The sequence below is a fragment of the Typopeltis vanoorti genome, chromosome 20 (genome assembly GCF_054136105.1).
Source record: "Typopeltis vanoorti isolate ZY-2024b chromosome 20, IOZ_Tvanoo_1.0, whole genome shotgun sequence".
In the NCBI taxonomy this organism is placed as follows: Eukaryota; Metazoa; Arthropoda; class Arachnida; order Uropygi; family Thelyphonidae; genus Typopeltis; species Typopeltis vanoorti.
In genome coordinates, this window is record NC_143568.1 from 85,300,450 (window position 1) to 85,314,787 (window position 14,338).

The 14,338-nt window shown below is 36.0% G+C and overlaps 1 protein-coding gene across 1 annotated transcript in view; it reads left to right on the forward strand.

Annotated features, from left to right (window-relative positions):
- Positions 1–14,338, forward strand: part of LOC150095623 (serine/threonine-protein kinase unc-51-like) — a 393,781-nt gene that overhangs the window by 69,196 nt on the left and 310,247 nt on the right. The window contains exon 5 of the mRNA XM_090409927.1: positions 10,819–10,855. Coding sequence (XP_090266053.1) covers positions 10,819–10,855 — 37 coding nt within the window. The remainder of the gene's footprint in view (positions 1–10,818; positions 10,856–14,338) is intronic.

Consider the following 14,338-nt stretch of genomic DNA (forward strand, 5'->3'; position numbering starts at 1 on the left):
TGAAAATAGACAGGAATATGGAAAACTTAAACTGCATTCTCAATGAAGAACCTAGAAGAATAAGTAAAATATTTTGGCTATTTAAGCATAATTTTTAGTGAATATAGCAATTTAAATATGAAATCAGATAATAAAGTAAGCAGTGGTGGTATGGTAGGCAGCCAGTTGAATAAGTCTATACAAAATATGAGAGAAATTAGCCAAAACACTAAACTAGCAGTATTCAAGCCAGTGTTTCAAATCAGTTATAACTTGTTATTATTCATGACCTGCATGGAGTCACAAGACTCATCGTAAGAGGCCCCTCTTAGACAACACAAGTCTATCATACTATTCTTTAAACTCATTGTCCATTTGTGTTTTAAATATCTTATCAGACAATGCATTTCACAGTCCAGCTGCCTCCATGCAAAAATGGCACCTCTCACCCTCTTGATCACTATTTCCATTTGCAGCGTTCAGAGATTGCCCCTTGTCTTTGTTCCTCCTATTGTTCTGCTATATGAACAATCTCCCCAGATTCAATTCTCTAACTGCCTCTAAGCAGTTAAACTTTTAAATGTCTCAATCATATCATTCCCTTCTTTTTATACACTAAACTCTGTTGTCCACATGCCCTTGGTCTATCCTCATTACTAATAGAATTAGAGTTAACTAACACAGTCCTGATATCATTTTTATTATCCATTGCACCCTTTCCACAATGACCAAATCCAGGCACAGTAATCCAGATGTATTCTGATCAGTGCTTTACTGAGATGGATGCTGACCAATTCAGCATCCTTCTCAGTACTGCTACAGTCCTCTGGGTTACTTCCATCACTTTTGTGATGATATGTCTGCTAAACTTCAGATTTCTATCAGTGATCATCCCAAGAATTCTTTCCTCCTCCACTTTCTCTAGTGCAGTTCTTCCAGCAGAGCATGCAGCTTACCATCATTGGATCCCAAAATTCAAGACCTTACGTTTAGTTGCATTAAACTAAACTTATTTAAATAAAAACTTATTTAAAACTTTTCAGCTTATTTAAATCCTGAAGGACTGCGCATCATCTGCAAAGAACTGAATATTTCACTGCAATCCACTGATGTTGTCATTGATATGAAGATTAAATAGTACAGATCCTGGTACTGAACCCTATATTTGCGACTTCCTGCTTACTCGAAGCTGTTCCCTTGTACACAACTCTCACATCTGTCATCATCTGTCATATCCAATCCTCAAGTCATTTCACTAACATAATATCTAAACCCATATGTTGTAGCTTAATTATCAGCTTATCATGTGGCACCCTGTCACATGCCTTTGTAAAATCCAAAAAATGGCCATATATGTCTTTCCCTCATCAAACCACTCTTGTTCCTTTATTTTGAAAGAGAGCCAGATTACTAAAACAAGAGTAACCCTTAACAAATTCATTCTAACTCTCACAGGTAACATTACCCTCTTCTGCCCAATGCTGTATATGATCACTCGCTGATTTCTTCAAAATCTTAACTACAGAAGAAATACAAACTAATCTGTACTTGGACACTTCCAGTATGCAGTGACTATCATATCCAACTTCCACCATTCCTTGGGCACCTTTTCATTACCCAGATACTCATTGAAAATTTTTGCTAGGTCAATAGAGCCATCAGTTCCATAGCATATTCTCTTGAAACACATGGCAAAATTCCATCCAGTCTCACTGCCTTATTAATATGCAGAGTACTTATTGTAGTATTTGAAATACATTCTCCTCGTGCATTTCAAAACCTTGAAACCCCCACCCCCATCCCTCAAGTAATAAAACCAACTTTTCCAGGATATACTTTCCCCAATAAAGTAATCAACAATTCACTGTGTCTTCTGTATCACTCACTTGACTCTCACATTCGTGTAATCATTTCTACTCCTGCTGGCCAATGAAAGAATTCCTTAGGATTTTCCTTGGATTGCTGGGATAATCTCTTCTTGTATTCTAGTCTTGCTTCCTTACTATGCTAGTGACTTTCCTGGCCTGAGTCTTATGTTCCTCATGATACTTCTCTCTGCCTCTCTGTGCCTTTTCTATAACTTCTTTCTCATCTGCAGTTCTTTGTTTGATTTGGTTAGTTAATCATCCACTTTACACCAAATCATATTCTCTTTTTCACTTGAGGTTTACAACTTGCCATTGCTGCTCATACATATTTCTTCACTAGTTCACATGCACTGGTGATATCTCTCCCTTCCAATTCTTCCATGTATGGAACTGCCCCAAGCTGTTTCTAAAATTATCACCTGTCTTATAATTCCACATAAAATTTCTTTTACCATTGTATTTCTGTATGTCTGTTCATCCTCCAAGAGACTACCTGGTTACTCTCTCCAGTAAGGAGCAGGGATGACATCTAGTTACATTGAAATCCTCTAAAACTCTTGAGCCTTGTGATTCTACTACATGATGACTAAGACATTTGTCCCTTAAGAATTTGAGAAATTCCATTCCCTTACTATTACATGCTGTTTCTTCTTCCCAATTTATACTACTATAGATAAAATCTCTCATAATGATCACTTGTTTTGTACTTGCCAAACTCTGCTGAAACATCTCCTGCTCTTCACCTTCTGTGTTCCCTGGCTTATAGCAATATCTCAGTAAATATCCTGTCTTAACCACCTCCACCTCACACCATATGCTCTTGAAACCATTAGTGTTATTTTCCTTCATGTTCTTAAATCTGTTATTATAAGTAATACATCATCACTGTATTTTCTGTTCCTACCCTGCCAACACGTACACTGTCTTTCCTTGTTCCAATACACTTTCACACATAGCTTTCTTCTATCCTCAAATGCACTCCAGGCATCCATGTAATCCAAGTTTCTCTTTCAACACATTTTTGCTATCATATCATTCATTATTGCTGCTCTTTTCCTCAACTCTGCCTTATCATGTCTGGGTAACATGCTCATTCTTTTATGAATCTGAGATTTTGGTCAGAAATATACAGTTTATCAAAAAAAAACAGATATGAGAGAGAGTTTTAAGAAAAATTAGGAGAGTGAACAGTAGGGATGCACCAGATATTTGGTTTTACATGACTATCATACCAAATTGACATATTTTACATATATTCTGCTGGCTGAATTAGTAGAAAGATTTAGTATTTGGCTAGCACAGTAAAACAATTCCTCTTACGTACGTTCACAGTGAATCAGGAAAAATACTTTCCCTTATCTGCAACGAGCCTTGATACTGTCACATTTGCTATCAACACATTATTTGGTGTTATCTGTGTTTTTATATTATGCAGTCTTAAAATTTGTTTCTTATTAATTTTATTTTATTCTTATTATTATTGCACCTCCGTGGAATCCAGTGACTCACTGTAGGAGACCAAAACTCTACGCACAATATTTATTGGATTTCTCTTTGAATTCATTGACAGATAAAGCATTCAAACTGACTCTGGCAACCCATTCCTCTTCACCATTAATCCTTATACCCTTACTAACTATAATCTTATTCAATTTCAATTCTTTTACTCCTTGTATTGAATGCTTCAATCACCTTGCTCATTCTACCTCCAGGAAAATAAACCTTGCTTACCTTTTCACTCACCCTAATCATATTAAATCCCCATACAGGACTACTCTCGAATCATTCGATATATCACTTTCAAAAGGCCATCTTTTGTTCCATTCTTCTTTGCACTTCCATGCAAATCTGTATATGCAGTCTTCATCAACTCCACTTTCATTTCTTCAATTACTTTCTTGTTGCCATTCGCATTCTCACCACCTTGCACGCTTACTGCTCACTGTCACTACTGCATTGCCAGTCATGCCCATTGTCTTACAATTATCGTCAGCTGCATTGGCAGTCATGCATGCAACTGTACCATCAACCCTGCTAACTTCCATAGCTACATTCAGTATCCGTTGCTCTGCCTTTTGCCTGCTACCTCTCACATTTAAAGATACCTCATAATCCATAAGCATGTTAAATATTTACACATGCACTCTTCACATAGATATCTTCATTATCTCCTCAAGCATATAATATTGCATTCATGGCACCTGACCATTTTTGAAACACCCATTGCCATTTGCATTCGTCTTTCATGCCAGTCTGTCTCATCACCATTTTGTTCACTCTCAAAACCACATACACAAGAAACACAGAAAATTTAATTAATACACAATTTTAATTAAACCAATTTTGAAAGGAATAAAAGCAGTAAACTTGCATCAGTCAAATGGCAATTACATTTTCTGGTCTCTTTCCAAAACTCTTAGCCATCCATCCTTCCACTCCTCTTTTGCATTTGAATAGTTCCATTGCATTGTTATATACAGATAAAGTAAATCTCTGCTTGCTAACTTTTCCTCTGATTCTTGGTAAATGTCTTACCATTCCTGACACAACATTTAATGCCCCCTTTGATTTTTGCCAGAAAAAGATCAGGAGAATCTTATCTGTTTAGATAAAACTGGATGTTAAAATGTATCTGATTGCACTGAAGGGTTTATACTCAAGAGAAATTAGCCCTTACCCATTTAAAAAGTGCAATAAATTTTTGGCATCCAATTCCATTCACTTCATTTCTAAAAAGAAATGGAGAAAACCATAAACATTCAACTCCTGTGCTATGTGAGAACCTCTCAACTAATAAACAATAATCAGTAACGATTCTGCTGCTGTCCTTCAACAGGGAATCATCTCTCTTATGTTACCCACCTTTGACAAATGCTGTGAAAAAGTTTGGAGAGTGCTTGCTCTCGACATCTCTGAGGCATTCATTTGGATTCAACACAAAGGCCTATTAAGTAAGTTTCCATCCACATGGTCTGACTTCTGCTTTGTACTTTTTTTTTGTCAAAAATGGGTATTCATTATTGCTGATTATTTACTCATTATTTGCTATAAATTATTTTGCTAAAATTATTAAGTGATATTTTTAATTCACAGTGTGATGTTTTAGGAATGTGAACAAAACATTAAGTATATAACTGTTAATTTTAAGGAAATACAATGTATACTATTATATTAATTAAATAACTTTAATTAATACTTCCAATATTTTGGTAATGTTACATTACCATCTTCAGGGAACATAAAAATTAATGAAATGTGCATGCAGGCACTAACACTGAACAAATATGGCTGAAGACAACAACTGAAGTCAGTCCTAGGGTCCAAATTGGGTATTAATTTAGAGTCCTAAATTAATACCCAATTTGGCCCACTAGGTGGGCCAAATTGGGTATTAATCTTGGCTGTTGGGCTGATGTTCTAAGAATGCAAGCCTCCCATATTTGGGGCAGTCTCATGCATCCAAATTTATTGAGGTTTGGGGAGTTTCTTAAAGCTGAGGCTGATTCTAAGAATAATCTCTCATATTTAAACTTGCTGCGGTGTACTAAGGAGGCTTTCTTCCAACGTATTTTATGGCAGGACTCTAGGACTGACTTCAGTTGTTGTCTTCAGCCATATTTGTTCAGTGTTAGTGCCTGCGTGCACATTTCATTAATTTTTATGTTCTCTGAAGATGGTAATGTAACATTACCGAAATATTGGGAGTATTAATTAAAGTTATTTAATTAATATAATAGTATACGTTGTATTTCCTTAAAATTAATAGTTATGTGTCACCAACATATAAGTATCTACAAGGATTAAGTATATAACAGCTTTTTAAGCATAAATTTACTGTAAAAGTGTATAAAAAAATAAGTAAAATATTTATGATAATTTTTAATAACATTTTATATATCAAATATAGAAAAAGTTTTATTTAGTGAACCTCAGGTAAACCAGGTGAATAAACGGATATTACAGATTTCTAAATTTGTAATCTTAGTAAATGGTAGCAGAAGCAAGCACTGCTTCTGTTACCAGGTTGTCTACTTGGATGGCAAATATTTTTATCCTCAACCTTAGAAACTAATGATGATGCTTGACAGGGCTCTGTTCTTTTGCTTACTATCTTCCTTTTATAAATCAGTTACCTTCTCTACTTGACTGTAAATCTAATATAGTAATACTCCTCCTTACGATGCTTCACTTTATGATAGTTCACTCATATGACACTTTCATTTATGATTAGTGCCCATTTATGCAGTAATGTATTCACTCCTACAATTTTAGCAACATGATACTGCTCTGTATCAGTCAATGCATAGTATTCACAAACTCAGTTTATTTATGAACTGAGTGATGTCATTGCTCTTTACATATCTTTGTGTTTTACTGTGAATTGTAAACTATTTATAACTATTATTTTATTGTTAATAATGGCTGATAAAATTCAGAGTAAGTGTACTGTTACTCCAGTGAAAACAAGAAAACACGTAAACCTATTACATTGCATGCTAAAATTAAAATTATTAAATTTAGTGACAATGGAGTATCAAACACAAAGAAGCTGCACTAGCATTGCTAGAGTTGTTAAAAATAAAGTTCTGAGGGAAGTGGAAAGTGCTACACTAGTTAATACTATAGTTATCTGTAAATGTAATGATCTTATTGCTGAAATGAAAAAAACTTTTAATGGTATAGATTGATGACTAAACTTGTTTGTGTATTTCCTTAAGCCAAGCTATTCAGAATAACTTTTTTATTTGAAAAAATTATTGTACATGTTTTTTTGCTTGCATATCTGACATAAATAAATGCTTTATTTACATTCACTGATGCACATATATGACTGTTTAACATTATTAAACCATTACATGCATCTTGGAAGTTTTTTTTTTTTTGCATTTTTCATGCATTACATGCATCTGTAAGTGAGTATGTTGGAGTGGAGGGGGGGCAATGATTCGCTATACAGTGCTATATGATGGTGGTCTGGAAACTGACCTGTCATATGACTTGGGTATGCCTGTTTAGCTGATGACAGTATACGCTGCACTTTTCTTTCTCATTTTATAAGTCTGCACTACACAAATCACCAAACCTTGCAGAATATTCAAAAATTTTATATTTTGATTACCGAACCATTCTTCAACTGATAACCTTGTTTCTGTTTCTTACAAACCTTTTCCATCTTCTTCTATATTGGACAAGACCCACATCTATAGACAAGATGAGTATTCTCTTCTTGGAATTACTTTAACTGCAATTGCCGGCCTGGTTTGCTGAGTAGTTAGCTTATCTGCTCTTCAGCCAAAGGCTGCAGATTCAAATCCCGCCGTGGGCATGGATGTTTATGATTGTCTGCGAAAATACTAGTGGTGGATGGTAGATGCTATTGGTGTATATGATGATGGTAGTTGTGGTAGCTGGTGGAGACGGAGAGTTATAGAGTAGGTGCCCTCCCTTGATGAGTCTTTGGACTGCTTGGCGGTGTCACGTAATAATAATAATAATTCTTTCTTGGTATAAGCATATTACAAATATTACCTTCTCAACATTCAAAAAGTTAGGTTTTCTCTTTTATTTGAGGCATTAGTTTACTTCTGAACAGTTGTTGACTCTGTACAAATCCATCTACTCATTAAATGCTGTTCTCACATTTGGGATGACCCCCCCCCCCAACTTCTCCCTAAAAAAAGTTGATTTAGTACAGAAGAGAGCATTTAGGTTGATTAATGATCCCCTTCTCTTACTAATTCACTTTTTCTGCTGTTTTCATTTTTTAGAAATATTATATATTTCCTAAAGAGTGCACTTTACTGATCTTGAAATTCAGTTTTAAGAAGTTTCTTCTTCTTTCTTGTCTCCTTTCTGCCCATTCATGGTACTAATGTACTGCATTTTGATCAACCTCTCGTGGATGACGGGTACATAAAAAAAGTTTCTTTTTTTGTACTAAATTATGATTTTGAGTTCTGATTATAAATTATAAAACTTGCAAAAATTCAGAAGCTTTTAAATTTAATATATTTTTCACCTTCATATGATATTGAACATTCATCAAATGTTGTAGTTCAGTTAGCATGAACAGTGCACTTTGGTTGGAAAAATTAACATTCAAGTCCCATTTAAATATGGAGAACCTTTATAAGGACTTTTCAACTGAAGATCAGTTAACTGATCTTCAGTTGAAAAGCATAAAAACTATTTAGTAGATGCAATGTCTAAATGTATACCATGGGTGAGAAGGTTAAATAAGGTAGGTGTGAGATGGATGAATAAAGAGATTAAGCATGCAATACAGAAAAAAAAGGCATTGTGGAGACAGCATAAGAGAAGTGGAAGTAACCAATTTCATGAGGTCTACAAAGACCAGGCAAGGAGGGTGACTTGGTTGGTGAGAGTAGCTAAAGAGAGGTATGAACAGCAGTTAGCTAATGAAGCCAAAAAGAATCCTAGGGAGTTCTTTCGATATGTAGCCAGCAAAAGAAAGAATGATTATGGAAGGATGACATTGATTGGAGGAAATGGTATAAAGACAGTTGTTGCAGAATGTGTTGTGGAGATACTTAATGAGCAATTCATAAAGATCTTTCAATCTTGTGAATGTGACTTCATGGAGAGATTAAGAGCAGTTGATGATGGGGAGGAGAGACTGACTGTAAGTGAGCAAGAGGTGTTTGGGGAGTTGAGTAAACAGATGTAAATAAGGCTGTGGGACTTGATAATATATCACCACGTATTCTGAAGGAGTGTGCTAGAGAGTTGACACCTGCCTTGACATATTTTTTTAATACGAGTCTTGCACTTGGTCAAGTTCCTAAAGAGTGGAAGGAGGGCAAGATTGTGCCACTTCATAAAGGAGGTGATCGAACTCAAGCATCAAACTATAGGCCTATCTGTGTGTCAGGTGTTGTGGTTAAGTTGTTGGAGAAGCTTGTGAGAACTAGGATCCAGAGTTGGGTTGACAACAATGGTATAATTTTTGATGGACAGCATGGATTTGCTAAAGGGAGGTCATGTTTTAGTAATCTACTTACTTATTACAATAAAGTGACTGCTTCCTTGGACAGAGGAGAAGGATACACAGTAATATACTTGGATTTCGCAAAAGCTTTTGATAGAGTACCTCATGATAAGTTGGCAGTCAAACTAGAGCAGATGGGGTTGGATATTAGATTAGTGCATTGGATTGGAGACTGGCTATCTGATAGGTATCAACAAGTTGTGTATGGGGGTGCAATATCCAGGAAAAGGAAAGTCACTAGTGGAGTGCCTCAGGGGTCTGTTTTAGGGCCATTACTATTTAACTTATATATTAATGATATTGGTGAAGATTTGGATGGAGATATTCAGTTGTTTGCAGATGATGCAAAGTTGGGACGAACCATAAAGAGTAGTGAAGATGTTGTGGCCTTGCAAGAAGACTTGAATAAATTGAGTGATTGGGCAAGCAAATGGGGATGTGAGTTCAATGTTGCAAAATGTAAGGTTTTAAAATTTGGAAAACAAAGATGGGATGCAGAATTTATGCTTGGTGAGAATATATTGTTGGAAGTAGAGGAAATAAGAGATCTGGGGGTGATAGTGGATAAGGATCTAAAATTTAGGGGACACATCGCCAAAATTGTGAAGACAACACAAAGACTTCTGGGAATGATGCGGAGGACACTGACATGTAGAAGTAGGGAGATACTTGTTCCAATGTATAAGGCTTTGATTAGGCCACACTTGGACTATTGTGCCCAGATTTGGTCACCGGGTTTTCAGAAGGATGAAGAGATGTTGGAAAGGGTCCAAAGGCGAATGACTAAGGTAGTTTCTGACCTCTGGAATGTTGAGTATGAGGAAAGATTGAAAAGATGTAATTTGCGGAGTCTCGTGGAGAGAAGGAAGAGGGGAGATATGATAGAGACCTACAAGTTGGTAAGGGGTTGTTATAGGATCAATGGTGGAGAAGTTCTACAGAGAATAGTGGGAGATCAGGGGAGAACCAGAGGTCATCCCTGGAAACTGTATAAGGAGGGTGTGAGTAAGGGAGTGAGAGGCAGGTTTTTTTTCGTGCAGAGTTGTGAGTGATTGGAATGCCCTGCCTGAGAGCGTGGTGTCTGCAAGTAGTTTGAATGTGTTTAAGACACGGTATGATGAGATGTGTGTGTAAGATAAAAGGACCTCCTAGATGAGTCTTTGACTCCATGAGGTCTTGTTTTAATAATAATAATAATAACTGGTCTCATATGAAAATGGCAGGGATTTTTCCTCTTGAAAACTTCAGACTGATTTAGAAGAACACTCCTAGTTTACAGATATATATAATACACTGGTCTGCTAGCCTGAATTGGTTTGGTCATATTCAAAACAGCAAAAACTGAATTTTGTTACATAGTCTATCCTGTGGAAAGGCAATGATAATATGTTTTATATAAATGAGAATTTTTCATGAAAGAATTTGTATTAATGAGATTCATTGTCATGACCCACTTTCATTCAAAAATGAAAGGATCAATTTTAATTAATGTTAAGCTAATGTTAATATAATTGTATCTCATTCAGATTAATTGTTCACTGCTTCAATTGATTTACGGAATTCAAGAATAGCCTATAGTATTTTTTCATCAGAAATCATCCATGCCGAATATTTTTGGATTTGATCATTCAATATACTAATGGCACACTTCTGTGTGTCATTAATATATTACGAATCCTAATCTCACTCTTTCAGTGAATCATATTAACTCTTACACTTTTTCATTCATAATGATTTTGTATTTGATGCATATTTGCTTTTAATAAGTTTTGTAACAGAACACTGGAATACTGACGTATATGCATTGTTATCCTACCCCCACATTAACTGATTTTTCATATTAATGTAATAAATGCTTGTTGAGGTATTGTGATACTGTGTTCAAGTTTGTATGTTTAATTAATAATGGAATATAATTTTAATTTTTAAATACTTGATTTAATGGGGTTATATTAATTTTAGTATTGCAATGGAGGAGATTTGGCAGACTACTTGCATGGTAAGTTATTCATGTCTCATGTTTTGAATTAATTTCATGTTAGATGTTTACAAAAAAAAAAAAAAGAAAAAAAAAAGCTTAATTATATTGTATAAACATTTAAGGCCAGTGTATTAATATTCTGTAATTTTGCATCTTTACAAGTCATCTAACTCATTGTGAATAACTTATTGAATATTAACCTTATATAGGCTATGGGGACACACATACACGCACACACACACACACAATTACAGCATACAATTCCGATATATGCTATTAAAAACAGAATGAAAACTGTATTCAATAGTGAACATGTAAGAAAGAAAGAAAGAAAATGATTGCCAATCTTTTTAGATTAGTTTTGTAATAGCATTTCTTTGATACTTCATCTCAACAATTGAATTTGAGTCATTTTTGGCCATAGATACCATACTTTTGCTTTGTTTATTTTTGCAATTAAAATGGTCCTAAAAGTGATGATATAATTTCTCCCTGTCTTGATGAGATGTAATGAAATCTAGTATTGAAGATCAGTATTAAAATTTGATATTCTTATTGAAATGGCAGTCACTGTTCGTGTTGGAGGGGGGGGGGACCTCCTAGTGATGGAACTGGCCCTTTTCATTCTTCATCTTTTTCTTTGCTTTTCTTCCTGTATTCTTCACTCTACTTCTCCTGAGTCTTTTTCACTAATCTTTTTTCCAGACTACCATCACTGGGATCCAACGGCCCTGCCGCCGTGTGGTGCAATCCATGCATGGACATCCAGAAAGGGGGATCCTGGTAGTCTTGCACTACTTTGCCCTTGCTTTGGCAACACAGGTGGTCCTGGATGGCCCAGCCAGGATCAATTGGCTAGTGGGCTTGCCTGCAAGGGTCAACGGTGTTGCAGTAAGTCTCTGACCCAATGGTCCGGGATTGGGATCCTAGGCGTGCTGTAGTACCGGTATAGCATCCGGAGTAGCCCTGACATTCCACTCCTGAATGCCCTCATTGTTTGCCAGGCAGTGGGCATCCATGTGTGGCTCCATGGTGGGTGGGGAGCTCTGGCACCAAACCAAAAACTTCTTGAGCATGAAGTTTCATCCTCAAATGTTTCAGGGGCCCTAACAAAGTCCCAACCAAGTACTGATACTGTAGATACAGCATATGGAAACAGAAGTAAGAAACCAATGATATATAATGCTAACATAAATGTACCAACATTTTTAATCATACATGTTACAGGTGAAAAAACCAATAGGGAAAATGTCACCCTTCTTTAGGAAAGATTGACTTCTATTTGGGTTTATAGGTCAGATTTATTTCAAACTAAGTTATACCAACTAGTTTCGCCAACTATAGCTGTTGGCTTCGTCACGGTAAAAGATATATAGATGTAAGACCACTTAAATGCTAAAACCGTTACACTAAAACTGTAAATGAATCGAATACAATTGCATTTTTACAAAAAACAGAAGAATGCTTACATCACACACATAGAGCGTGTATGATCTCGCTTGTTGTTATGTAGGAAAGTTCTATAATTTGTAGCAAAATTTAATTCTGGGAAGTTTAAAGATCTAATGAGGGTCTTCCAGATCTTAGGCAGAATTAATCCTTGGTTTCTATTTAGGTTTTGTTTTGAACAAATAACTGTTGTGGCTTCTTTTATCATTCGGGAGTGGAAATCCTCTTCTAAGTAGAGCATGGAGTTTTGTCCTAGAGAAATGAAAGGCTAACCCCGATTTGTCTTCTCTATTATTGTTTACATCTCCTATGTGTTCCTTTTTCCTGATTTCAAAACTTCTAGAAGTCTGGCCAATATAGTTCAAGCCGCACGAGCAGGGGATGTTGTAGGCTCCGGCATATTTTTACAAATATCCTGGAGTCTACTTCTTTATTCAAAAAGGTTTAGAAGGACTGACAGGACCTCCCAAAACTGTTAAGAAATTGCATTCTGGTGATGTCCTTGTGGAAACGTGTCAGCAACATTCCGAGAAACTACTGAGAGCAACAACAATGGGTGGAATAGAAATTACAGTAACATCTCATAAAACACTTAACTCCTGTAGAGGAGTGATATCAGAATGGGATTTCCTTGATGTTCCTGATGAGAGATATGTTCAGAACTTAAAGATCAAGGAGTGACAGATGTGAGGTGCATCCTGATATGTAGGGATGGTCGCCTAATTCCAACCAAGAACATCATCCTTACTTTTGATATACCTAAGCCTCCAACATCTGTAAAAGCAAGGTATCTCAGCTGTCCTGTTAGAATGTACATTCATAACCCACTGAGATGCTTTAAATGTCAGGGATATGGACGTGCCCAAAATGCCTGTCATGGTTCTATTACCTGTGCTTGATATGGTAGTAAAGAGCATGATAACAAATCTTGCTGTGCAAAAAAAGCTAAACGTGTCAACTGTCAGGGAGATCATCCAGCTTACTCTCGTGCATGTCAGAAATGAAAAGATGAAAAAGAAATACAAAGAATGAAAACAGCAAAATATAACATACCAGGATGCAAAAAGAAAGCTAGCAACTATCACACCTGCTCTGAGATCCTCTTTTGCTGAGAAGGAAACAATTAAGAAAGTGACAGTAGCCACTCAAACTTGTATGTCTGTTCCACCATCTGATAATTTCACCATACCTGCATCTTATGATCACAAATACTTCTCTATTGAGTGCATCAATCACATGACCTATGGCCTTACTCCAAAAATGATCTCCCACTCGATGAAAACCCACTTGTCAAAAAATTATGGCAAAGATATCACTTAAAGATAAACCACCAGATACTCCCACAGAAAAAATGGATACTTCATTACCCAGTGAAAGTGAACTAACTTATCAACTGACCCTAACATATGAGACGTATTGAATACCAGAGGAAGAGATGGACACTGGCCGTCCATACTTTCCCAGAACAATTGATAAATATAAATATGACAAAGGTAAGCCCTCAACCTCCCGAAAACCAGACGTCTTTAAAACGAAAACAATAGGAAAATTTGTACAATGGAACTGTCATGAATTTTGCCAGAATATTGATGATATCAAGATTTTGTTGCAGAAACACAAACCTTTCTGTTTCTGTCTACAGAAAATGCACTTAAGACCCAATGAGGACTATCTTTAGAAATTTCACTGTTATATGCAAGGATAGAACTGGAGGTGGTGCTCATGGAGGAGTAGCTATCCTAGTGGGCAGTCATATTCCTTTCCATCAGGTCCAACTTAATACTTCTCTGGAAGCAGTAGCGATTCACTTCTCCATGGGATTTCTTATTACAGTATGTTCAATTTATTTACCACCAAGTGCTGAGTTAAATGAAACTGATCTTGATAACCTTGTCTCGCAACTGCCTGAACCCATACTTTTGATGGGTGACTTTAATGGTCACAATACTCTATGATGTAATGCCAACACTAATAGACGAGGTCGAATCATTGAAAGAATTCTTGATAATAATAACCTCTCCCTTTTAAATAATAAACTCAATACTTTCTTCC